This window comes from Colletotrichum abscissum (genome assembly GCF_030869225.1).
Source record: "Colletotrichum abscissum strain IMI 504890 chromosome Unknown Scaffold_88.1, whole genome shotgun sequence".
In the NCBI taxonomy this organism is placed as follows: Eukaryota; Fungi; Ascomycota; class Sordariomycetes; order Glomerellales; family Glomerellaceae; genus Colletotrichum; species Colletotrichum abscissum.
In genome coordinates, this window is record NW_026850534.1 from 49,934 (window position 1) to 73,642 (window position 23,709).

The 23,709-nt window shown below is 52.6% G+C and overlaps 7 protein-coding genes across 7 annotated transcripts; 3 read left to right on the forward strand and 4 right to left on the reverse strand.

Annotated features, from left to right (window-relative positions):
• Positions 1 to 170: 170 nt before the first annotated feature.
• Positions 171 to 356, reverse strand: CABS01_16260 (uncharacterized protein; the record flags this gene model as incomplete). Its single annotated transcript, XM_060549591.1, has 1 exon — positions 171 to 356. One exon carries the CDS (start codon positions 354 to 356, stop codon positions 171 to 173), a length of 186 nt encoding a protein of 61 aa, XP_060390034.1.
• Positions 357 to 1,265: 909 nt separating this feature from the next.
• Positions 1,266 to 3,351, reverse strand: CABS01_16261 (FAD binding domain-containing protein; the record flags this gene model as incomplete). Its single annotated transcript, XM_060549592.1, has 4 exons — positions 1,266 to 2,222; positions 2,277 to 2,570; positions 2,626 to 3,248; positions 3,306 to 3,351. The coding sequence occupies 4 exons, from the start codon at positions 3,349 to 3,351 to the stop codon at positions 1,266 to 1,268; spliced, it is 1,920 nt and encodes a 639-aa protein (XP_060390035.1).
• A 2,831-nt stretch (positions 3,352 to 6,182) lies between these two features.
• Positions 6,183 to 11,431, forward strand: CABS01_16262 (uncharacterized protein; the record flags this gene model as incomplete). The annotated part of the gene is made up of 10 exons (XM_060549593.1): positions 6,183 to 6,330; positions 6,385 to 6,458; positions 6,524 to 6,673; positions 6,730 to 7,476; positions 7,555 to 8,440; positions 8,505 to 8,756; positions 8,805 to 8,921; positions 9,264 to 9,750; positions 9,806 to 10,664; positions 10,724 to 11,431. The coding sequence occupies 10 exons, from the start codon at positions 6,183 to 6,185 to the stop codon at positions 11,429 to 11,431; spliced, it is 4,428 nt and encodes a 1,475-aa protein (XP_060390036.1).
• Positions 11,432 to 12,180: 749 nt separating this feature from the next.
• On the reverse strand, positions 12,181 to 13,026 carry CABS01_16263 (uncharacterized protein; the record flags this gene model as incomplete). The annotated part of the gene is made up of 1 exon (XM_060549594.1): positions 12,181 to 13,026. One exon carries the CDS (start codon positions 13,024 to 13,026, stop codon positions 12,181 to 12,183), a length of 846 nt encoding a protein of 281 aa, XP_060390037.1.
• A 2,343-nt stretch (positions 13,027 to 15,369) lies between these two features.
• On the forward strand, positions 15,370 to 16,930 carry CABS01_16264 (major facilitator superfamily transporter; the record flags this gene model as incomplete). Its single annotated transcript, XM_060549595.1, has 4 exons — positions 15,370 to 15,549; positions 15,612 to 15,626; positions 15,686 to 16,359; positions 16,426 to 16,930. 4 exons carry the CDS (start codon positions 15,370 to 15,372, stop codon positions 16,928 to 16,930), a joined length of 1,374 nt encoding a protein of 457 aa, XP_060390038.1.
• A 176-nt stretch (positions 16,931 to 17,106) lies between these two features.
• CABS01_16265 (leucine carboxyl methyltransferase) lies at positions 17,107 to 19,541 on the reverse strand (the record flags this gene model as incomplete). Its single annotated transcript, XM_060549596.1, has 7 exons — positions 17,107 to 17,574; positions 17,634 to 17,743; positions 17,810 to 18,658; positions 18,708 to 19,069; positions 19,134 to 19,318; positions 19,373 to 19,408; positions 19,482 to 19,541. The coding sequence occupies 7 exons, from the start codon at positions 19,539 to 19,541 to the stop codon at positions 17,107 to 17,109; spliced, it is 2,070 nt and encodes a 689-aa protein (XP_060390039.1).
• Positions 19,542 to 21,311: 1,770 nt separating this feature from the next.
• Positions 21,312 to 22,939, forward strand: CABS01_16266 (autophagy-like protein 18; the record flags this gene model as incomplete). Its single annotated transcript, XM_060549597.1, has 4 exons — positions 21,312 to 21,372; positions 21,459 to 21,613; positions 21,680 to 22,815; positions 22,891 to 22,939. 4 exons carry the CDS (start codon positions 21,312 to 21,314, stop codon positions 22,937 to 22,939), a joined length of 1,401 nt encoding a protein of 466 aa, XP_060390040.1.
• Between the last annotated feature and the right edge of the window lie 770 nt (positions 22,940 to 23,709).

The window sequence follows — 23,709 nt, forward strand, 5'->3', positions numbered from 1 at the left end:
AATCGGTTGCAGGTGGGGGATCTGGGAGGAGTTGGGGGGGGGCTCAAAAGGCGACGCGCTTTTGTTGTTGTGGAAGAAGAAGAAGGTGCACCGCTGTTCCTTGAGAAAGATGCTCAATGTAGGTAGCAACAAGAGGTCGAAAAGGCATGCGCGCCTCAAAGAGTTGCACGTTAGAGGACGGAAGGTGCAGACGGCAGACACGGTGGAGATTGGATTTGAGAATGGAAGTTGCGATGCAGGTGGTGTTTACCTAAGGTAGGTACTATACTGTCACAAAAAGCGGGCCCACTCAATGTGGGCAGCATTAACCACATCCATATCTCGTGACACACCCCCCAGACGCCTAGAGCCATCATCCGTGCAATGGGCGTCTGCACTGCGCCTCAACCCCGCAGGTGGCAGACCAGTCAGAAAAACCTAGTATCTATGCTGCGCCTCAGCCCAGACTAATTAGAAAAACCTGCCCATACGGAGACTCGAACGGCCGTCTTTCGCTTTTTGGGTGCACGACCTGTAGATAATGCGGCACTTAACCATTGTGGCAATAGCGGATAGGAGCTGGGCTCATAACTGTCACAAAAAGCGGGCCCACTCAATGTGGGCAGCATTAACCACATCCATATCTCGTGACATATACGTAGATCATGTACCTAGGGTACCTTCCTTGCGACCTACCTAAGCAATTAAGGTAGCTTCATTCTTCTGGCAGCTCTATAGCCCGCCCCACTAGCTCAAGAGGTGCACACCCGGCGCTTCAAGGAGCGGAAGGAGCGAAACAGCTTCAAAAATTGACACGATATTTTGTTGATCAACAAGGTTACCAAGGTACTTCAAGGTATTCTCATCGCAAATGGGCTGCGGCTTGCCTTCAGGCAGCTTTCGTAGATAAGGTCCCTAGGTTCCTCAAGCGTCTCAGTCCCCTTCTTTTCCGTCTCAAGCCGCTTCTACTTATATCCAACGGCATCCGCTGAATCTTGACCTTCGTGAAGTGGTTGATTCCGCGCAGGTGGTTTGCACTCTATAATCGATGGAGAGGTGGCATGCATTTTTCCCTGGTTGATCAAATAAATTTGCAGGCGGTGCTATGATGTCTATTCATCCTGAAAGGTGAAATCGGGAATAACCTCCCCTCTCTTGCATAAATTCTCATGTTTCGCTCCAGTACGCCAGAAGTAGTAACCCAACTCAGTACTTGTACACCAACTTCTCGGAAAATCTCTCCTGAGTCACCGTCGCACACTCTTGCTCTACCTTACTCAGGTACATTACAGCTGGGCTAGCGTCTCCCCGAGCTTCTTGGTGCAGAATGTGCCAAAGTACTCGTTCAATGCATCGACAGTGCCGCTGCCTTCCACTAGTTTCGCAACCATACCAACGTAACCATCAGGACGCACAACAACAACGCCACCCTTTTCCTCATCAAGTCCCAACTTGGCGTGCGCAGCAGCCTTGGCGTTCGGTACGTGGCGGTCCCACCTGTCATCGGCGTATACGTGATCGCGGTACCGCCCCAGTACCTCTGGGACATCGCGCGAAATCTCGATGCTGCTTCTCTTTGCTGAAAAGATGGTACAGAATGAGAAGAACTTGCTGTGGGGGTTGTGCTGCTCGTGATGTGACACACTGTCCACGTCTTCTCTCACATAGGCGGCGTAGAATGAACGCTTGTTGTTGAGATGACTAGCGAAATCTCCAAGGGCCTTGCGAGTGATTGAAGGCTTTCCAGCAAAGACGAAGATGCGGAAGGAACCGTTGAGCGGTATTTCTTGCTCCAGGTGGACAACATTGGCATCGACAACCCTCGTAACATCGGCGTTCATGAACAGACGGCCAGTGCGGAGCTTCGTACCCTCGGGGTGGATCAAGGATGATTTGGCCCGGTGCGATTCGGACCAGTTCAACACATTTGGCTTGTAGGCTACACCATAACCGCTCGTGAACTCGCAAGACTCCTTGAAAGTCTTGATGAAAGCGTTCTCGGACTGCTCCTTGCCGGCATTCTCGGTAGCCGCCTGAGCTTCGCTCGCGGCATCGGGTCGTTGAGAGAACAACTTGGCGTACCTGTTGTCGAAGTCGAGCAGCGTCTCCGCCACGTCCCTTCTCTCAGTCTCATAAGTCTTGAGAATATCGCGCTGTGCGAACCCAGCCTCGACAGCATGTATCTTCCAGGCCAGGTTTTGGGCGTCAAGGAACGCAGTGTTCATGCCCTGGCCGGCTTTGGGCTGATGCTCTAGTCAGTAAAGAAGCTTGTTTCCAATATTGTGTGTATCACATACGCTGTGGGTGTGGCAAGCATCGCCTCCAAGGAACACCCGCTGATCCAGAGTGTAGCGGTCCGAAATTCCTTGCCCGATAGGGTACACTGAATACCACTCCGTTCTCTCCCATTCGATGGAATACGGCTGAAGAATCCGCTGAGCCGACTCCTGCACTTCTTGCTCGGTTGCCGTCTTGCGTGGGTCGAAGTCTGCGTCCGTCGAGGATGCAATTTGAATGTATAGACGGACCATGTTGTCCTCTCGGGGAATGACCATGATGGAACCGTGCTTACTGTGTATTGTGCATTTCATCTATTCCAAAATCAATATGGTAACCAATAGAATCAACCTCGGCACATCTGCTTACCTTGATATCGGGAAAGTCGGTCTTAACAACGCCATCCATGACACCCCATACGTAAGAAATTGGATCCTTGTGCTTAATGCCAATCTGTAATTGATTCCTGATGAAGGAACGAGCACCCTCGCCGCCAAAGAGATATTTGGCACGCAACGTTTCCTGGGCGGTCCCATCGACATGCTCAAGTTTAACCTCGACAGGATACTCAGGGTTTTCGGCCTCGTTGGATGAGAATCCCGTAATGGTCCAGGGCCTCTGAACCTGCACGCCGTTCTTCTCCAGGTCGCCCAGGAAAACGCGCTCGATATGGCCTTGGTGCAAAAGAGTCGTGAAGGGGTATCTGGCATCGATAAACTCCGGGCAACTCGCCCAAGTTCCCGTTCTGGCGATTCCGTTGCCTGACTTGGGCGGGTCCCAAAAAGCGACCTCGTAGACTCTAGCGGGCTTTTGGGCCATGATGGCCGACTTGAGGCCCATGTTACGAAGAAGGTCGAGAGAACGTGGTTGAATGCCGTCAGCTCTTCCAGTTGGTGTGGGTTCGGCTCGGTTGTCAATGTGCTTGATTCTGTATCCCCATCTGGCTAGAATGGTTGACAGCATCAGGCCCACAGGCCCAGCACCTACAATGACTTTGGGAAGATATGTTAGCGTATAGCTCAACGCGAATCCACGCAGCAGGGACTCACCAATATCATAGTAGGTGCCTGACTGGCGATCAGGTTGCGTCTCCATCGTACAGATAGGAAGTGTAAGCTTTGGTCGAATCGAATTGGTCAAAGCAAGTCTATGAGAGCGTGTGAACAGCTTGCGGGGCTTCCGAAGTTCGGTCAATAGAGGGGAAACGTTGCGTCTAGAAGTCAGAGAAGGATGGTGTCGACTAGAAAAGAGTCTTTGGGGTAAGGGGAGAAGGCGGCGCGTTGGCTTTATATAAAGTGGAAGACCGACTGGCGGAGAGATGTCAATCGGGGCATGGATGGAATAGACGGCGGGGAGTTATCCGTGGACCACTGAACAGTGAGACCGATCCGAAGGGGACCAAGAGGCCGGCATCGACATCGGGAAGCAGACTGGGGACGGCAACGTAGGCCGGGAACTCCAAATCCCCACACTGAGGGGCCACCTGGGTGGCTTTTAGCACCCAGAGTCACGGATGTGGCCATGTGCGCCTCAAGCTGCCTATCCAAAGGGCCTCGAGTCTAGCCAATCATGGGTTATGGGAATAGGACGGCCATGCTATCCGTACAGGCCTGCATGCTTGACCCGTAGGCGTGGCAGGCACGTCATGGAGACACTTCCGAGGGGAACCGGGAGGCTTTGCTGAGTGAGGCGCTGTCGCCGCTGAGTGAAGCTTCCACTTACTGATTTGGCCGGTTGGGCACCCCTGCTTAGGGGAGTTCAGACTTGACAAAAGGGACTCGGGTAGTCAAGTCGGCAAGTTGGCTGTGGGTCGCTCCAGATTGGCTCCTTTGGTCGTTGTACCTTTTCCTCAGCAACTCCCACGATTAAGGGCCAAAAAGGCAGTTGGAGACGGCATCTGGAAGGTGGTCGGTACATGTTTCGGGACAGCTAAGCTTAGCTCGCGACCCCACCTGCCCGACCAAACCCAATCATAGTCTGGCTCCCTCCAAGGTTGGCTATCTTGAGACTTGGGGTCCTCGGAAGTTGGAGAAGGCAAAGTGCGGGGAAAAGACGGTGCAGCTGCACCCCGAGGGCACTTGCCGCTGGCACCGACCGAACCGAAATGTCAATTGCGATGAAGTAGGCTGTGGAACGAAGAAGGAATGAACGACAGGGTACCTTTGGAGTTGCTTCAACCTTCCTTAGGTAGGTACCTAGCTCCGCGTGTCCGCTGAACTCCACCGCACTCTACAAATCAAGTGACATCGTTTTATCGTGGTATGTAATGCAAGGCGTTGTGCGAAAACACGTGACTGCGGCTGATGCATCCGGTTGGAAGGCGTCACGATGGTGAGTTGGGTTGGTATTGAGGTAAGTGCACAGCTCTGTACCTTACGGACTACCAAGCTCCTCAGTCAAGAGAGCGCATGCGATGCGCATCGAATTTACAACGAGTTACATTATCTTACCTTACTTTCTCGTCACGAGCTTAAGCTTGAAATGGCAAGAATATTCATGTTGGAGCCCCACAGTCACGTAGGGTACAAAATTTTGGACGGAAGCTGTCCGAAAAAGCCCCTGCCTAAGTAGGCACCATCAAGTCTCCAGAATGAGTCCTTCCGCATCGCCTCCTACCATCACGCATATGTCGACTCACCAAACGGAACCCCAAGTCATGAAAACATGCGTGGACACGAGAGCATTGCAGATCCTGCATCGCACCATGGATGGTGGTTCTCCATGCTCCACGCGCTGGCCATCTGTTCCGAGACGGGATCAACCTAGTACGAGGCTAGGCCTAGACGCCTGCTCTGCAATCAGCATGCCCTCCCGAGCCTAGAGGCTCAGACAACGTATTGCCCCTATAGCAGTATTTCATGTCGGCATTGAGACTCGGACGAATGAGGTACTGCCTGTGCGAGACTATCTTGCAAATCCCAACTTCGCGATATGCCGTCTCCATGCTCAACGTCCCAGGTGTCATATCGGTATCCAATTCGAGGTTGCCTCATGGAAGCCTTGAAAAGTCAATATCGGATAGGCAACCTACAAGGATTTCTTAAATAGGATCGACATCACGTATCTACATCTAGCGACCTCAAGACATGTAAACCCCCTCCCAAACGATCAGCATCATCATGCCCGCTGGATCTCATACCTCAGACTGATCGATGGTTTGGCCGAGAAAGATTCTCTCACTTGCTTCAAGTGAAGGCACTGTGGCTCAAAGAGAGCAATGTTTGGTTTAGCCAGCAACAGGCATACTAAGAGAGCACCGCATAAGGTACAATCTGAGGGGTCAGGCTTAAGAGTCGCATAGCTGGTCGAGTGGCCTGCCATACTGAGGACAAAAGCTTGCTCAATAATGAAGATGTACAGAGTACCCGATATCATGGAACATTATAACCAGGTCGGATCAGATGATTTCCTACCTGGATGAACCTTCTATCTTAGTGTATTGCCGACAACTTGGAGATGGAGGGCGGGATACTTGCGCCTTCCAACTTTGGAGAAGATGTGTACTTTCCTCGACTGCCTGGGTACCTTACCTTACCTTACGTACTTGCCTAGTGATGGCAACCACACTTGCCTTCTCTTGTATCTCTGCGTTAACTTGATTTCCACGTCTTCGCCCACATGCGAAGGCAACAGAGGATCTTACATCTCGTTTCTCTATAGCTTGCCCCCTTTTGTTTTCTTTCCCAAGGATTGCCAAGGACCCGAGAATCTACGTTAGTGCAGCGCCAATAATACGGCCGATTGCTACGACGACGACAACGAGAACGTCTTCCTACGCGCAGCTATTTGCCGCCATGGCATAGAGCAAGTAGTAGACAAAGCCACATCCCGCTTTGACGAATACCCCGCCACGAGACGCACATCGCCGTGTCTAAATCGTCAAACCACTGCCAATCACTCTGGCTATCTCAGAGAGCCCTAGAACAATGCGGAACCGGTTAAGCCTTCAAGCCTGGGTTGAGTCTATTCAGACAGCTGCACAGGCCGATGATCAGGAATGGCGGCGAAGGCTTGCCAAGATGGGAAACGAGTTTGCCCAGGACACTCTGTCGCGGAACGGGTATGATGAAGGGAGTAGGTTGACTTTGGTTAACACAGTCTACTGGATATCTACTAAGGTATGTGTAGAGTGTCGCAACGTCCTCGTAAGATACTGTGCACACATACCCCGGAACTATCAATACCGGGACGGTGTTCAACTTGTGAGTCGGAAACTCTTCGCTTTACTCTTTCAATACTGATACCTAGCTCACGCCTTCCATGACAGGTGTTTCTGGTTCTGCGCGAGCATCTCGGAGACGAAAATTTGGATCTAGCTGGTGGTGTGCTATACGAGTTGATCGAAATTGACTGCCAATATTCTGATGATTCAGGTGCCGAGTTCCAACGCTGGAAGCATGATCATCTCAATCGACATGTAAGCTGGCAGCACAAATACACTGCCATCCATATTCACTAACGTCACCACGGCAGTCCAACCTTGAGTTGCCCCATATACCTCATATGAGTACAATCACCTCCTCCATACGGCCCACAGTTAGTCTCGTGCGGTGGCGCCAGCAGCATCCGCATCGATATCCTACCAGACTTTCAGACTATTACCCATCGGCCAGGGTGAGCTCGAACGAGCCCAGCTGCATACGCAGTCGCAAAGCTTGGATGATTGACCATACCATGTACGTTTCCACCCGTGAAGGTGGCACCTGTGCTTTTCGCAGTCCCAACCCCAAGGAGCTGCATGAAATGCAATGGCAGCTTGGCACCGAGAGGGCTGGCAGGTTTATCAAAGAAGAAGAAGTAATCCCGGCTACTTCAATTCACCAAGGGACGGGGACGAGAGACTTGAACGTCAGTCCAGATGACGATGATATCCCCGTGGACAGATCAGACCTCAGAAGGTCTCTGTCTCTCCTTCGTGCGCTTAGAAAGAGAAGAGATACTTTGATGTCTTTAGATGGCGGAGGACCGGCGCCTAGGAGCAAACGCCTGAGTTGGTTCACCAACATGTTTGGACTAGAGACTGTTCTCTCCTTTCGGGAATCTCCTGATCCAAAGCCTGTGCCGCTGCCCGAAGGCTGCGTGGCGCCGCATGCCATTTTCGCTAGGAAATTCTCTTTGATAGCCGACAATCAGCCTCTGCCGTTGTCGATGTCTCACGAGATGATGCCCACAGCGGATATCAAGGCCAGGAAATTGCTGGCAGATGCTGCCGTGCAGGGAGTGATGGACCCTCAATAGGAGTTTCGTGGCCCATTCACGCCTCAACTTGGCTTTGATGGTGGACTAGACCATCGGCAGGTCTTTGTCGACCATGCTGCTGCACCATCCCGCGCAATCCGACTCCTATCTCACGAGACAAACGCCGTTCCTCGTAGGCAAAGCGATGTTAGTTCCCCTAGGCAAATCAGAACACCAAAGTCACAACGCGGCCACGACTGGTTCGGGCTTGATACCATTACTCCAGAGCCCGATATTCGAAGACAGAGTCCCCATGCGCGGAGCATCGGCGTCGAAAGGTCACCGAGCATAGGTTATGGCGACTCCATGAAGCGCGACTGCAAATACCATCCTCTCTGTAGCAGTAATTGGTTCGGCCTGGATGGTATCGCAGACGACGATGTCGGCACGAGCCCGTCAGACCGAGATCGCGCCCGTTGCAAGAGTGTGGTGCGCACAGCATGCGGGGTCGCCGCTAAGAGCGACGGATTGCAAGCGCCAACAAATTTTCGTTCGAACTCACAGACCATTTGGTCTCCTGCGCGTCACTTTGGAAAATGGCAGGATTCCCACGCCGGCGGAGAGTGTGGTGTTCCTGATGATCGATGGCTGGTAGCAGACAAACCAAGGATACACCCTGTCACCATCGTCGAGATCGAGACCCACAAACTACGGCTTGCTCCATCAGTTGACCAACTTCGCGGCCCAACTGTTCCAACCAAACTTGCGGTTCTATCCAAGATCTGTAACCCTCCCGATCATGACGGAGGCCGGAAAATTGCCACGGAAGATATGCTTGGGAAAGCTCGAGAGCTGACCATCACAAAGCAACAACCCGTCCTTCGTGACGTCGGACGGGGGTCTCGCTCCAGCGGGATGGACTCGGGCGATCGATCGGAGAAGCTTTCTTGCTCCAGGACGTCGTCAAGGCCAAGTTCATCTGAAGGGCAGGATGCCATGAGATCTAGTAGGTGTTTTCTGATGTTCATAAGCTGAGTTGAGATCTTTGGAACTAATATCCGTCGCTCAAGCGCGGCACCAACCGTCGCTTTCGGCTTTCTACGCCTATATTGAGCATGACGGTTCTCCCTCAGGCTCAAATAATGGCTCGCAAGTAGATATTGGCGTCGTCCCGGGATCTCGGGCATCCTGCAGCGACTATCAAGCGGAAGATATATGGGTTGGGCAAGGCAAGACGCGACCATCTTCAAGCCTAGAAGAGTCCGCTGTCCTTGCACCATTGGCGCGTCTCGGTACACAGCCACTGGAGCAATTCTTTCTACGTAGGTGTTATGCAAGATGCGTGAGAAGACATAACTAATGAAAAGTAGCTGGCGATGCGAGGAACCAGTCATTATCCTCGATGGAGCATAAGTCGGGGCCAAGAAATGATGATGTCTCGTTATCGCAAGACTCAGATGGGCGGCACTCCTCCCTGATTCTTGAAGGTAGGTGACCCGTTGAAGTGAGCAGCATTGTGCTGCTAATCCTACGTCCCTGGTTGTCCTTGCTTTTTCGTCGTTGGTCATCGTCATCCCTCTTCACCCCGCTGGGGCAGATTGTAGCTAAGTTGTGTATTCCAATCGAATAGACCAGCGCCCCGCCTTGGATCTGGCAGCACATTCAGTTGACCTGGAAGCCATTTTTCCACAAAGAGGTATGTAAACAAACACGCTTGCTTCATATTCCGGCAGGTTGCCACGTGAAACCACTTCCTCCTCTCCCAACACCCATCTCTCCTCCTTTTTGATACCCAGCGATGCGCTGAAAACTGACTTTCTTCATCTCAGACCCTTCATCTTATCGCAGTCGGATCGAGGCTTGGATTAGGGAACTTCGGACGAGCCAATTCGAAGACCCTGAACTTGTCGGGCCATTTCCTCGACTTGTCCTTCGAAGATCTCGCTCTCTGCTACTGCCGATCGATCGACGTACGGGACCTGACTTCCGGGAGGACTCATTCCGCTCAAGGGTCGGGAACCTCATCGAAACCAAACGTCAACGAAAATCCCGCTCAGTTGGCTCTCGGTTCTCCGATCGGCGCCATACTCGAGAAACAACGTCAACGACATCAACTGATCTTCCCATCATGACCCAGGACTCGGAGATACCGGGAGGCAAAGGTCGAGTGGCGGTACCCTCCGCAATCAAGGGTAGCTTCATTCCAGTTTCGCCCAAGAAGCATCGATCACCGTCGCCTCAGAAGCACAAGCCGAACAAGTCAGTGCAAATCAATCTGAATTTGACTGAAAACCAGATGGACAGATTGACCGACGTGTGAGTATTCTCTCCCGGGTATCCAGATTTGATACCGCAACTGACAAGTAACAAGGTTCAATAGCACAAGCGAGTCGCCATCTCGCCGTAGCCGAGTGGACAACTTCAGTCGCCCTAGGTCGCCCGAGCGACACATGGACTTCGCTGAAGCTTTCACCGAACCCCAATCTTTGCCTCGGGGTCATGGAAACCCTCACCATCAGAAGTCTACCAACAAAGCCAAATTCTGTCGCAAGCCTCTCGAGGATGGCCACGAAAGCGACTCGACTACCTTTTCAGAGTTGATGCCAAGCTCACCTCCCAAAGGCCACAAGGCCAAAGGCTCTCTGGCATCGAGCCTGGCCGAACGTCGCCAGCAACATACACCCAAACCTGTCAACGTTCAAGACAGTCGTCAGTATGGGTCCATCGTGGAGAATTCTGGCGGCATGCCCTCTGTTCGTCCGCCCATGACCCCTGATAGCCCTTCTTCTGCCGGAACTGTCCAAGCAGAGTCATCCTCTATCTACTCTCAGAGTGAAGGGCATCCGAGCCCTCTCCGGATTCACAGAGACGACATCCCGCGACACATTAAGCATGTGTTGGAGTCGTACAGCGGCTGGAAAGATTCAAAGGCTCCGGCGCTCGTTCCCGATACGAGCGGTCGCGGAGGGAGTGTTCAAGGCCGTGGCCCGCCCAAGGGTAGACTGGAAGCTCTCAAACAGCCAGTCATGGACGCAAGTGACATATACTCTCCTCTACAGCCCTATTTTGCCTATAAGGAACTTCCCGTACAGAGAATTGCAGGCAAGACCCTGATTGGCGAGCAAGGATGGCTTGAGCGACCTGACAACACTCCCGACCGCAGGAGAAAGGACGGATCCCCAAAGAAGCCTGGACTTCTTGACTACCTCAAGAAAATTGCCAAGGAAATGGTAAACGTCCCTGCACTTCAGCGTCCGTATCTTGAGTTATCTAGCTAACCAACTGACAGACTGAGAGCAAGACCACTCGGAAGCCCAGGGACATGGAGAGAGAGGCGAAAGTCCAGAGAGTCACGATCTCTCTTGACCCCCGTGAGCAGAGCCTTCTTTGCTGCGAGCTCGAGTTCCATATCAGCAACGCACTGCATGCCTACATCACTAATGAGCTGAATCATGGTCGTCTGAACCCTGACAAACTCAAGAAAATTGCCGATGGATGGACGCAGAAGGGCCGCCCAAGAGTTGTGGGATTTCGCTACGATCTTGAAACACAACTCGATCTCGTCCATCTACACATTGACGAGTTCCAGTTCTTTGGTCGCCGTCAAGGCAACCCGATGGAGATCGCAGGTCTGCTTCACGCGATGAAAATCAACGCACGATCTTTGCGCATTCGTACTTACTGCCAGCCTGATTCCGTCATCGCTAAGCAGCTTGTTGACTCACAATCTCTCTGTAACACGATTGGATGCTCAGAGGCGCAGCAGATAGCCATTGCCGAGATAGCCCAGTTCTTCAAGGTCATTGTGGAGAGGGAGCAGGCTTATCGAGCAAAGCTAGATCGCGACAACACTGCACAAACACTGCCGCATGGCCAGGGTGATCGTCCGTGGATACCATCCAGAGAGCTGATCGAAGGCACGGATCCCTACGGTGGGCTTCACCTGATCCCCGACGGTTACGATGTTGGTAAGGAGACCCTTCGGTACAACAACTGAGCCGTCACGGTCTGGCTCTTTTCGATGCTGCATGGATTACGACAACTAAAATGGGCATGACAACGTTTACGAAAGGTCAAAGGTGCGGTTGATGGGCAATGGTTGCGCGATATGGACCGAAAGGGAGATGGATGCAAATGAGTTGATCTTGCCGCCATGTGCCTTGCTCAGTGCCTGCCGTTTGAGCTTGGTATACTTCAGCCAGCCGTTGCTTTGCTCTCACTGCGAGATGTCACATGGGAATTGCATTATGAACTTGCCACAGCTTCTGTGGCAATTGATGAGAATGAGGATGTGCGGCACGGATTCTGTAGACTATAACACATGATTGTAGCAATAACTTTGCTAAGATATTCGTAAGGAAGGTGTAATAACATGTGATATGTCTGGTATTGCTTCATGATATAGATTCCTCGAGAAACCCTCTCTGCTAAGAGGCCTGGGACATAGGATCGGTTGAGTCAGAGAAGAAAAGAGAGCAGGTATAGGGTTATTTCCCTCTATAGGTAAGTGGGAAGACGTACCCTACGGATACATATCTAAGAGATAAGGGAAGGATCGCTATCAAGGCAGATATATCCAGCCTACTCCGTACACAGCAAAGCAATCAAAGGTTGGAAGATCCGCCTGCCAGAGGGTATCCGGTCATCGACAAGTTATCAACTCAAGGAAAAGAACTCGTTAGTCGTCAGGTCGTAAAACGGGTTTCATTTACAGTAACGCCGGCGGTGAAGCTTGTCTCGGCAATCTCAATCCCTGTACGAATAGCGCTCTTCGCTTCGCAGTCTTCCGCCACGACGATCTTCATATCCATAGTCGGGGTGTCCATCATTCCACTCGTCTCGATGCCGGTTGCGCAGACGCCCTCTGCCATGATCCACCTCGTGATCTCTTCCCCTTCCCCATTTCCTTTCCCAAGCCAGCTGCTGCTCTCTATCCCTTTCACGAGCAGCCTCGAAGCGTCTCTCGATGGCGTTGGCGCCGAGACCACCCACGAGAGCTCCGACGACGGTGGATATCACCCGCGCCTTCTCCGCCTCGCGTGGCGAGCGCGGGCGGTATGTGCCGTTTTCCATTTCCTTCCGAGTCCGCGATCGGACGGTGGCGTCGGAGACTTCGCGAGCTGCCAGGCCACCGACGACGGCGCCTAGAAGGCCTACGCCGATGCCCGAGGATGACTGGGTGAAGGCGTGGTCGACCGCATGACGAGCTTTGCCGATAGGGCTTCGCGGGCGCGAACGCGAGCGTGGTCTGCCTATTGCGTATGCTTGAGGTGGGAGGGAGCGTGGGCGATAGTGGGATTGGGGCGGGAGCTGTAGGGCATTTGAGTCACGGGGGGAGAGTGGTGACTCGGGAGGGTAGTATGGATGGACTGGAGGAGGAGCGTCGACGGGAATGGCACCCGAGATATAAGGGCCGCTGGCGATCGGCACGGGGCCTCGGTCCGGATAGACTACCTGAATGGGACCGGCGCCGCCGCCGGAGTAGTACTCGGGGGAGTACTCCCTCGTGACGGGAGGGGGGTCATCGCGGCGATGGTGGCTTGGGCTACGAGGGCGGTCCTCCCTGATCTCGTGCTCGTAGTACCTAGACATGACTATGCCAAGTGGTGTGCGAGACTTTATACTTTTGGAGGGACAATTGGCGCGCTGGCGATGGAATCAGAAGTTTTCGAAGCCAGTTGATCGAGGCGTCAAGAAGACTTGTACAGTCTGGGAAGATCTAATGAAGTCGGCGGTAGAGAGTCTCCGCGATGCTGGCGGTACTGATGTAAGGTAGACTCCGTCTGCAAGAGACTGAGGGAGTGATGACAGAGGATCTTTATGCGGTTGGTAGTCAGAAGTTTGCTGCAATCGCTAGTCGACGTGGAGTACAAAGTCGTACAAACACAGCAGAGGCCGTAGATGTAAGGGCTTGCTTCTTCCGTGGCGATACCGAAAAAAGGATTTCGGAGTGAGCGAGGGAAAATGTTTGAGCTTAGCTCCGGGCAAATCAATCTTCAGGTTGTGTAAGCTCAGTCTGACGACTAGGTCAAAGAGTCCCGGAACTTAGAAGAAGGCCGCGGGATTAAGGTAGAGAGGGTCGAGGTCACAGCGTTGAGTGAAGTACCGTGCCTGCGTACGGTTGCAACACGGCAGATGGTTTGCTGCACCGCCGTCACACTCGACGTCGGCCGGGGAATAGGAGTACCTTATCTAGGTATGTCGCTGACCAACATGGCACTCCAGGGCCTATGAAAGATTGGAGATCCTCGACCTTTTCTGGTTTGCTTTCTATGAGAAACGGGCGGGGTACACACCCCGTTTCTCTTGTAGATTACCGTCAGGATAAAGGTAACACGGTCCGATGTCGTTCCCTTACCTTTTTCGGTATATGTCAAGTGCAGGGTTTTCGCACGCATGTTTGAGAGATGGCCGGTGCGATGATGTCACGCATAATGGGTGAGTAGGGATGGACAAGGACATGACATTCGGTGGGAAATTCCCAAGTTCAAGCAAACATGGGAACTGCCCGAGCATGTGCTACCAGCGTACCTAGAGCAACTTGTTACTCGGAAACGCGGAGCATTGCTGACGTGGGATTGTTTAGGTACCTTAGCCTTACCATGTAGTTAGCTTGACCCTCCTACCTTACTGCGAGCGAGCCGTAAGTGGTATGAATACTACCTTGGTGTAATGTAGTGCAAGATGCATAGTTACGGAACTCTTCTCAAACTGCCGTGTTGAGCCTCATCCGCCGTCACTCCACTTACTACATCGGTGTAATCTTGCTACTCCACAGTCCCAACAAACGGCTGTGGTAAGTTGAGTTCCACCTGCCGGATGGGTGCTGGGTGGGAGGTGATGCAGTCGCAGGAGGGAAATGGCGACAACAGGAAGGAAAAAGGGCTAGGTATGTGGAATTGGACAGCTCACCGAAGATGGCCCCGCCACGTTTGCTAATTTAGGTGGTATGACCTTGCAACGGCCCTGCCATTGGCCATCGTAATGCGCGGCCACTCTCTCCGAAGCTTCACATCGGTAAGAAATCAGCAGGCTTTCCACGAGGCATTCACAGCACACCGCACCGATACGCCAGAATGCAGCGAATCTTCGCTGACGAACTCAATAGTACCTAGCTCTGAGTGAACTGAACCCCCCCCCCCCCCCCCCCCCCCCCCCACACCCACACCCCCCCCCCCCCCCCCCACCCCCCCCCCCCCACACCCCCCCACCCCCCCCCACCCCCCCCAACCCCCCCCCCCCCCCCAACCCACACAACCCCCCCCCGCCCCCCCCCCCCCCCCCCCTTTTTCCCAACAAGGATACCTCGGCGAACGAATTCAAAGTCAGCCCTCACAAGCCCCCCGAGAGTCGGCTCACCGGAGGAAGACAGCCCCGCACATCGGACCGGCCCCACAGCGGATGCCCTCTCCGGCCATCACTGCTATCGTCCAGAGTGGGTTCGTTCCAAAGCCACTCACCGCCGCCGACCTCAGACATTTCCGCACATGCTCATGACCGATTCGTGATCGCCCGCAATCCCACCCGGTAGTTCGTACCGCTCTGGCTAAACATCGGCTGCATGTTGCTCCACGGTTCGTAGTAGAGGCCCACCACCTCCATTTGAGAAGGTCGTCTATTCTATACTTCCACGAACTTCATTGGATGGCCTCGCGGCCTATTCCCAATAGGTCGTGGAGGCTCTCCTCTCAAGAAAGTGAACCATTCCTTTTGCACAGCAGAATTTCCGAGCTTTTGCCGGCTGCTGGGACTGTATTCTCGACTTCGATCATCTTAAAGTCGTGATGCTCCGCGCATCTCGTACGACCGTCCAACAGTCTGTCTGACTTATGATTATAATATCTCAGGAGCTAAATTTTTCAGTATTCCCCCAAAGACAGTCGGTTGTCTGTACATCAACGTCGCGGCATCTCATCAAACCAGCCAGGGCTCACGATGGACGAGAAAGTTACCCAATTGCCTGTCCTAGACGGGGAAGAGGGCACAGATGTACCTCCAATTACTACTCATGAGGAGACTAGAGAGCGTTGGAACGGGACCCGCGTCAATACTTACCGCTTCTTCGTAACCTGTTGGAGCTTCATCATCATGGGCATGAATGACGCCGCCGTCGGTGTAAGCCTACAAATATTTGCTGTACTCAAATATATCAAATACTTACAACTGTCTGTCTACAGGCTCTGATCCCTTATGTGAGTTCACACAAACCTCCAGTGCCCACTCAATAGCATGAATCTGACGTTGAGCCCAGATAGAAACGTACTACAACATCACATATACCATCGTCGCCCTACTCTTTCTCTCGCCATTCATTGGCTACCTGGTGGCAGCCCTATCCAACAACCTCATACATCACAAGCTCGGTCAGCGAGGCGTTGCAGTACTCGGCCCTATCAGCCGCATGATCGGTTACATCCCTCTTGTCTCACATCCGCCTTACCCAGTCCTCCCTGTCGTCTTGCTATTCGCAGGCTTCGGAAACGGCCTCGAAGATAGCGCCTGGAACGCATGGGTCGGCAATATGCAAAACGCCAACGAGCTGCTTGGGCTTCTTCACGGTGCATATGGACTGGGCGCGACCATCGGCCCTCTGGTCGCCTCCGCTATGGTGACTAAGGGCAAGCTGCCGTGGTACTCCTTCTACTATGTCATGATTGGCGTCACCGCGGTGAACTTCGTGGCCGCCATCACGGCGTTCTGGGGCGCCACTGGCAAGATACACAGGGAAACCCACCAGTCTTCGACGGGGGAGAAGAGGACGACAACTATGACTGTGGTGCGTCAACCACTGACCTGGCTTCTGGCTTTGTTTCTGTTGGGCTATGTCGGAGCAGAAGTCAGCCTGGGCGGGTGGGTTGTTACCTTCATGCTTCGCGTAAGGCACGCTGAGCCCTTCTTGGCTGGCGTCACCGTGGTGCTGTTCTGGTAATTACCTTCCTCTCCAAGCTTTGTTTTACTTAAGAAATCCATACTAACCTGTCTCCCCATAAGGCTGGGACTGACGATAGGACGAGTCATTTTGGGCTTCATAACGGGGCGCATAGGAGAGAAGCGCGCGATCGCCATCTACCTTGTCATCTCACTCGTTCTCGAACTGCTCTACTGGCTCGTTCCCAATTTTGTCGCCTCCGTCATCTTCATTACGTTCCTCGGCTTCTTTCTCGGCCCTCTTTTCCCCGCCGTGATCGTTACCGCAACCAAACTACTCCCCAACGACTACCATGTGGGCGTGATTGGATTTGCGGCTGCCTTTGGTGGCGGCGGCGCAGCGATCTTCCCATTTGCCATCGGGGCCATCGCCCAGAGCAAAGGCGTCCAGGTGCTACAGCCAATAATCCTGGCCCTTCTAATATTTCTTCTACTATTGTGGCTTTGTGTTCCTGGGGGATTCAAGAGAGGCGGACTCGAGAGGGCACGAGAGAATAAGGAGGGCCTTGGTAGCGATTTCAAGAGTCTATTTGCGTCGATGAAGCGACTGCTTCGAGGCCGAAGCTAATTCTGGATCGAATGAACACATTCCTCTGCTATAATTCCCGATGTTTCCGTGCAGATGGCCCACGATTGACCAACTACTGCCAGGTGCGGCAGTTTATTGAGGACATAGCTGATTGCAGTGTGAATTCAGGATGAGAGGTTATTAGTGGTGTTAAAGAGGGGTGATACGACCTCATTCTATTCAACGGGCCTCTTCTCGCCCTCCGAGAACTCAATCGTCTCCTGATATTGGATCGGCTCGGGTCGTGAAGCTGTTTGCCCTGAGCTATGCTGGGTTAAAAGCTTTGGATCGAAACGGAAACTGTAGCTCCCAGGAGTCCAGAATGTTCCCATGGCGTAGCACGTTGCGCCACCTCCGAGGATGGCGAACTTTCCATCTCCATAGTGCACGACGGAAGACCCCATCAGAAAGGGGCGCATCACGCCGGAGCTGTCTGTGCCATCGAGCCTGGCCACCACCCTTACGTCTGTTTCCGTTGTTTTGAGAACGATGATGTCGTATACCGATGGAAGCTGAACCCCCTCAATCACTCCGCCAAGCAATAGAGTGTAACCAAGAGACTGTATAGCGGAAGAGCCAAGCCTGGCAAGAGCGCCGGGCAGTCCTCTGTCTTTGGGAATTCGTTGCTGGAACGATAGTACGGGCTACAAATGGGCATTAGCAAATGAAAAGAAATGATTCAAGGAGTCGCATCGGCACATACCTCAGGTTCAGAAATGTCCAATCTCCAAGTGTAAAGTTTCTGGTTGATGACGCTATCCTCAAGGCTGCCCCCGGACAGGATGCCCGTGAAAGCTCGAGATCCTACTTCGCCTACACAGACAAGTGTAGCACTGTACAGTGCAGGTGGCGTAGACTGTACATGGCATTTTTTCCAACCCTCTGCAGGGTCAAACAGGAAGTATTCGGCTGACGTTTCAAAGTGGTTTTTCCTACCGCCGGCGAGGAGGGCAAGAGTCGAAGAACCCAGTCGAGTAACAGAATGCCTGAAAAGGGGAACAGGCAGATCCTTTGTTCGTTCCCAGGCAGAAAGTTGCTTGTTGAATAGCCAGCAGTCTCCGAACGCCGTTGAGGGGGACGCGCGACCACCCGCGAGAAGAACACCAGCGCTGCCCAAGTCCGTAAGGCTATGGCATACTCTGGCAGAGGGCGTATTGACTGATGGGAGAGGAGCCACTGGCTGGCTAGAAATTTGGTACAGATCCTCGGAATTCATTCGCCCAACAGGCCCCTGACCGAAATTGTGAGATATGAATTCACCGCCGTTGGGCTCTCTGACGAGCATCGCGGCGCCGAGCCGGCGGTGCCCCTGAGCAGAGTCGTAGGCGCGCATGGTCATCGGACATTGGAAGGATGAAATGTCGGCTTCTTCATGGACCTTGGACACGTGGCCCTGGACTTCAGACTTCGGAGTTGTAGCAAGGATGACGAAGTAATGGCTGGCGAAGAGAGCAAACTCCTCCAACTCATCAAAGGGCTCAACCGAGTCGAGGGCTCGCCTCTCTGCAGCAGTCATGAACAAATTATCAGACCAAGCCTCCCAGAGTGTCCAACTCTCGGCTGATGGCCAGCCAAGAGACTTGAATCGCTTCTCCTGGCTGGCCACAGTGGGATAGCGATGGACCGACTTGAGTGGAGCGTTCATCTTGTTGAAGTGCCCAAGCATCGTGTGAGAAAAAGGATGATCAGGTCCATCTGGCAGTATCTGCTCCAGTAAACAAAATTCCGCTAGGTATCTGGTTAGAGTGTATCGTGCAGTCTAGGGTAAGAAACGTACCATTTCCAACAGTGGCTGCCCACTCAATGACTCCATTTGCACCTTTCGTGTCCATGTAAGTAATGGACACTTCGGCCACGAACAGGAATTCGGTGTTTGGCACGTCGAAGAGCGTGTCGAGACAACTCTGCAGAACCGAGAGCTGCTGGAGATTGCATCCCACTTGACAGTACTTCTTGCTTCTGAGGACGATTGGGGAACCGTCATTTACCTCCCAAGTCCCCATCAGATCTTGCAGCTCGGGGGTCTCGAGCACTATCTGCCGCTTCTTCTGAATAAGATCTGGGTAGTCGACATCGAGGAAAGTAACATCTTGACATGATTCGGGATAGCGCACTTGACACTGCCACGGCAGAACGTCGCTATCGTGAAGCGTTAATCATGTAAAGGCCTCATAAACATGTAAGACAACAGATTGAGACTTACCTTCCACAGCCAAGATTTACGACGACCTTCTTTCGATTTGATTGTTTCTGGAGAAATCGACGAACTAGGGTGTCGATAACTTTGAGTCTAAGATGATAGCCTCTATTTACGAGAGGCGCCCTTCTCCGGAACTTTTTCACGAAGAACCGAAAGTAGTGAGGCTCGTCGGGATAGTAAAGATGTTCCTTGAATGAGTTTCAGGATTCCGTTTCAACCAAGTATGCGGCAATAAGGCTTACGACACTGCGTTTTGAGACGATAGAACTGTTGTTTGTCTATGAAGTAAAGGGTGTGAGTGACATTAAATCAGAAATCAGACACATTAATGGACATTGGAAACCAACTCACGGCCATGATCAGATCATCCGAAGCCCGAGACTTTCGAACGTCCTGAGTAGAGGGAGCCATTTTGAACGGATCACAACGAAGCTTGCGCCCGGTTCAATACGCTTCGTGTAATGAGTTACGATATCCGCAAGAGTCCTGGTTTTGGCGCCGCTAAGTTTTTTGGGTTTTTTTTACTCAGACTGAAATTTGGAAAAAGTTCCCTCAGTGAAAGGCGCCAAACAACGGGGCTCCGAGCTTCTGAAACCCCATTGCGGGATAAAGGCGGTTGAATCACATTCTACGGATACCTTATGTAACTAAAGCTCTACAACATCGTCAGTAAACGCGGAAGACGGGCTAGGGCAGAGCTGTTCTGAGTAAGACATCCATGTCACAGTCAAGAGGATGCAACATATTCCACGTAGACTTGGTGATTTCACCTAATTGTTTCCTGTCTGTGCCCACTTCACCTCGTAGTTTGTCCTCGTGAAACCTGTCGAAGATTGGAGCATGGAAGTCTTTTAGGCACCTAAGGTACCTAAGGTACCTAGGTAAGGTACCTAAGGCAAGTTGCCTTATCTTATCAGGGTTGTTCCCCCAAACGGTACGCACCTACCTACCTTGAAGTAAGGTACCTACCTTAAGGTACGGAGGTGCATCGAGTTCCAGGTTCCACAGGGCAGGTTAGCCCAATCGGTCACCTGTCGCGAGTTTCCGCCAGCTGCCCAGAGCGTGAGCCACACGCGCCATGTGCCACGAACACACCCAGCCATTTCAGCTGCACGCGGCCCTGCCTCGTTGTGAACACCCAAGGCAATGAGATTCAAGATACCTAGGTATTGCAACCAAAGTACTTTGATTTACGAATGCCTGCGTGAAAGCAGATTTCCATACTTGCTGCGCCAAAGTGAAGTAAAATACTCAAACACATTGTCGTACATTCCATGTCAGGTAGGTAGGTAAGCATACACGGTACATACGGATACCTACAACCTACCTACCTAGCACCCTGGGTACTTACCTACCTACCTAGTATGGTGCCCTGTCACTTCAGGTCTGTATCCGTCCGCGATGAGCTCTGGGCTACTAAGGCGCTAGGACCATGGGATTACATAGCTTCCCCCCCCCCCCCCCCCCCCCACCGGATTGACATCGGGGTGCCTCCTCCATTCACGTTGCGTTGTGAGCCGTCCCGCCTGGATCTGCTTCCACAAGCTACCGTACGCCAACATCGACCTTCCTTGCCCGACCTCTCTGACCTTGCTTGACCGCAACGGCATCTTCCTCACCTCAACCTCCTTCTGCCGCTGCGCTGCCGCCATCTTGCGCCACCCTCCTCCGATCTTCCAACTGCAGCACTTGATTTCTCGTCATATTCGTCGCCGTCGAACCGAACACCGCCTCATCTTGAGGCGACCATCATCCTTGCGGACTTTTTGGCAGCTGAAAGCCGCCAGCCGTCGCCGAGCCGCTGCTTCCTACTTCGATCCAACAAATAATCCTCTGCCTCTCGAGTACATGCGGAAACATACATCGTCCTCTGTTCACGCCGTCTATCCTCGATTTCTTCTTGGCATACCGTCGACTATCTCGACCTCGGACCGCGGCCACTGAATCTTTTCCTGCTTGCGCCACTGATCCCGACCCCCTACCAGTGTGGGGATTCGACGAGCATCTATCGCGACGTACATAGTATCCCGAATACCTAAATCCGCAAAACCTGCCCAATAGTGTGAACAGTTACACTTGGGTTGCCTGGTCTTCATCGATCGCCGGCGCTGCCCGGGCGTCACAGAACCTGCTGTTCCAGAATCGTCGTCCACATCTCCGCCGTGATCCGAGCAGCGCACCATGGCGAATACCGCCCTCAACTTTATTACCTTCAATCAGGACCATAGCTGTCTGGCCGTCGGTGAGTTCCCTTGCTGTCTGCTTTTGTGGTTCCATACGGATTTTCCAGATCAAAGTTACTAATTGTTTTGCGTTCCATTTTGCTAGGTACTTCCAAGGGTTTCCGAATCTACCACACCGACCCGTTCTCCAAAATCTTCAGCAGCGATGATGGCAACATTGCTATTATTGAGATGCTATTCTCGACATCTCTTGTCGCCCTGATCCTTTCCCCTCGACACTTGATAATACAAAACACAAAGGTGAGTGCTAACCACTTGCTGGCAATTATTCATGCCGAGTTATGATACTCCTCTGACGATAAATAGAGATCCTCAGTCATCTGCGAACTTACCTTTCCATCAGCCGTGCTCGCCGTGCGTCTCAACCGGAAACGTCTCGCCGTCGTTCTCGAATCCGAAATCTACTTATATGACATTTCTAATATGAGCCTTCTCTTCACGATTCCCACGTCTCCCAACCCAGGCGCAATTTGCGCTCTATCACCTTCTTCAGAGAACTGCTACATTGCGTATCCTTTACCGAAACCTCGGGAGGACTCAGGAGACAAAAGACCAGCCCATGCGCCTCCCCTCTCAACGTACGTTGCACCGACATCGGGAGAGGTTTTGGTGTTCGACACACTCACATTGAAGGCTGTGAATGTCATCGAGGCTCATCGTTCACCACTGTGCTGCATCTGCCTCAATAGTGAAGGAACGCTCTTGGCTACAGCAAGCGAGACTGGTACCATTATCCGCGTCTTCTCGGTCCCTGGAGGTCAGAAACTCTACCAGTTCCGCCGGGGAACCTATCCCTCCACTATTTACAGCATGTCTTTCAACCTCAGCTCTACCCTTCTCTGCGTTTCCTCAACTTCCGACACAGTTCACATCTTTCGTCTCGGAGCCCCTCCTCCAGACAACAATTCCGCTGCCGCCTCAGCAGAGACACCTGCTTCACCTCGCCAGGATCGCTGGTCGAGGTCACGCAGCTATGACAGTAACAATGAGTCGCCTGTGGGGAGTGCGGCTGGTTCTCCACGAAGCGACCTGGCGGAACCCGCTGGGCTAGGTAACGGCAGCTCTTCTCATCACCAGCAACATATCAACAGGCGGCAAAGTGGCTCCTTTAGTAGCATGCTCCGGCGCTCGTCGCAGATTATGGGTCGCAGCGTGGCCGGCGTCGTTGGCTCATACTTGCCGCAGACGGTGACAGAGATGTGGGAACCCCTCAGAGACTTTGCGTACATCAAGATTCCAAAGTCTTCTAACGCGCCGACGGGCCAAGCCCGTGGGAACAACAACGGGGGCGGGTCGCAGCCGCTGACTGGCCCGCTTCGAAGTGTCGTGGCCATGAGCAGCAGCAGTCCTCAAGTAATGGTGGTCACTAGTGACGGTGGCTTTTATGTGTACAACATTGACATGGAGCATGGCGGAGAGGGCTACCTGGTCAAACAATTCTCGTAAGTTATCGCACCGTTGTCTCGTCATCGTTATATGCTTGTGGTTCACAATACTAAAACAGATATCTTTGGCAGAGTCATTGATGGCGACGACAAATTGGACGCGTCCTCGTACGGCACATGAGGTGCTGTTGACGTGGCTCGTAATGTGAGATGGTGAATGGAAGTTGGGACTTATGGGAGTAGAAGATGGGGGGCCCCGATTGAGCATTAGGAGGCGTCCGGAAAATTTTCTCTATCTATCTTATCCTACTTCCGTTTATTTTGGTTTGTACCTAAAGGAGGCGGTATGGTCTATGAGGAGGCTACGGCACCTTGCATTCTTGACGCAGGTAATTTGGAGGAACTTGCTTGCCCAGTGGCTGACTGCTACGAAAGAGCGCGCATTTGTTTCCTCGAGTGCCAATTACACATCAAACTAATTGTTATCATGAGTCCCACGAGTACACCTTTGGTCTACGGCACAGGATTGCTTCAGATCATATACTAGACCAGCAACAGCACCTTGTCGTCATGAAAGCATAACCAAGTAATTTGGAATCAAGTCAAAACAGCAGCTGTTCTGCCAGATATATTTTGTGGCTCCCAACTAGCTTCAGGGCACCATGCATGGTTAAAGAGGAAGTTGGTGACATGTTATTGGGTGTGGATTGTGGCTTGTGGCTTGTGGTCCCCTCTTCATGCCTCCAGCAATATTCCGTGGTCGTTACTGATCGCGAGTACCTGATAACCTGGCGGTCAAATATCCTGTATTATCAAAAGATTGTGTACACGAAGGCTTTGAAGATGCCCCCGCCACCACCCTAAAATAGACAAAGTCAAGTAAACACCAGGCCAGCCGAAGTACAGCTGTCAAAATCATGCGCCGGGCAATCCATTCCAAAGTATCCCCCC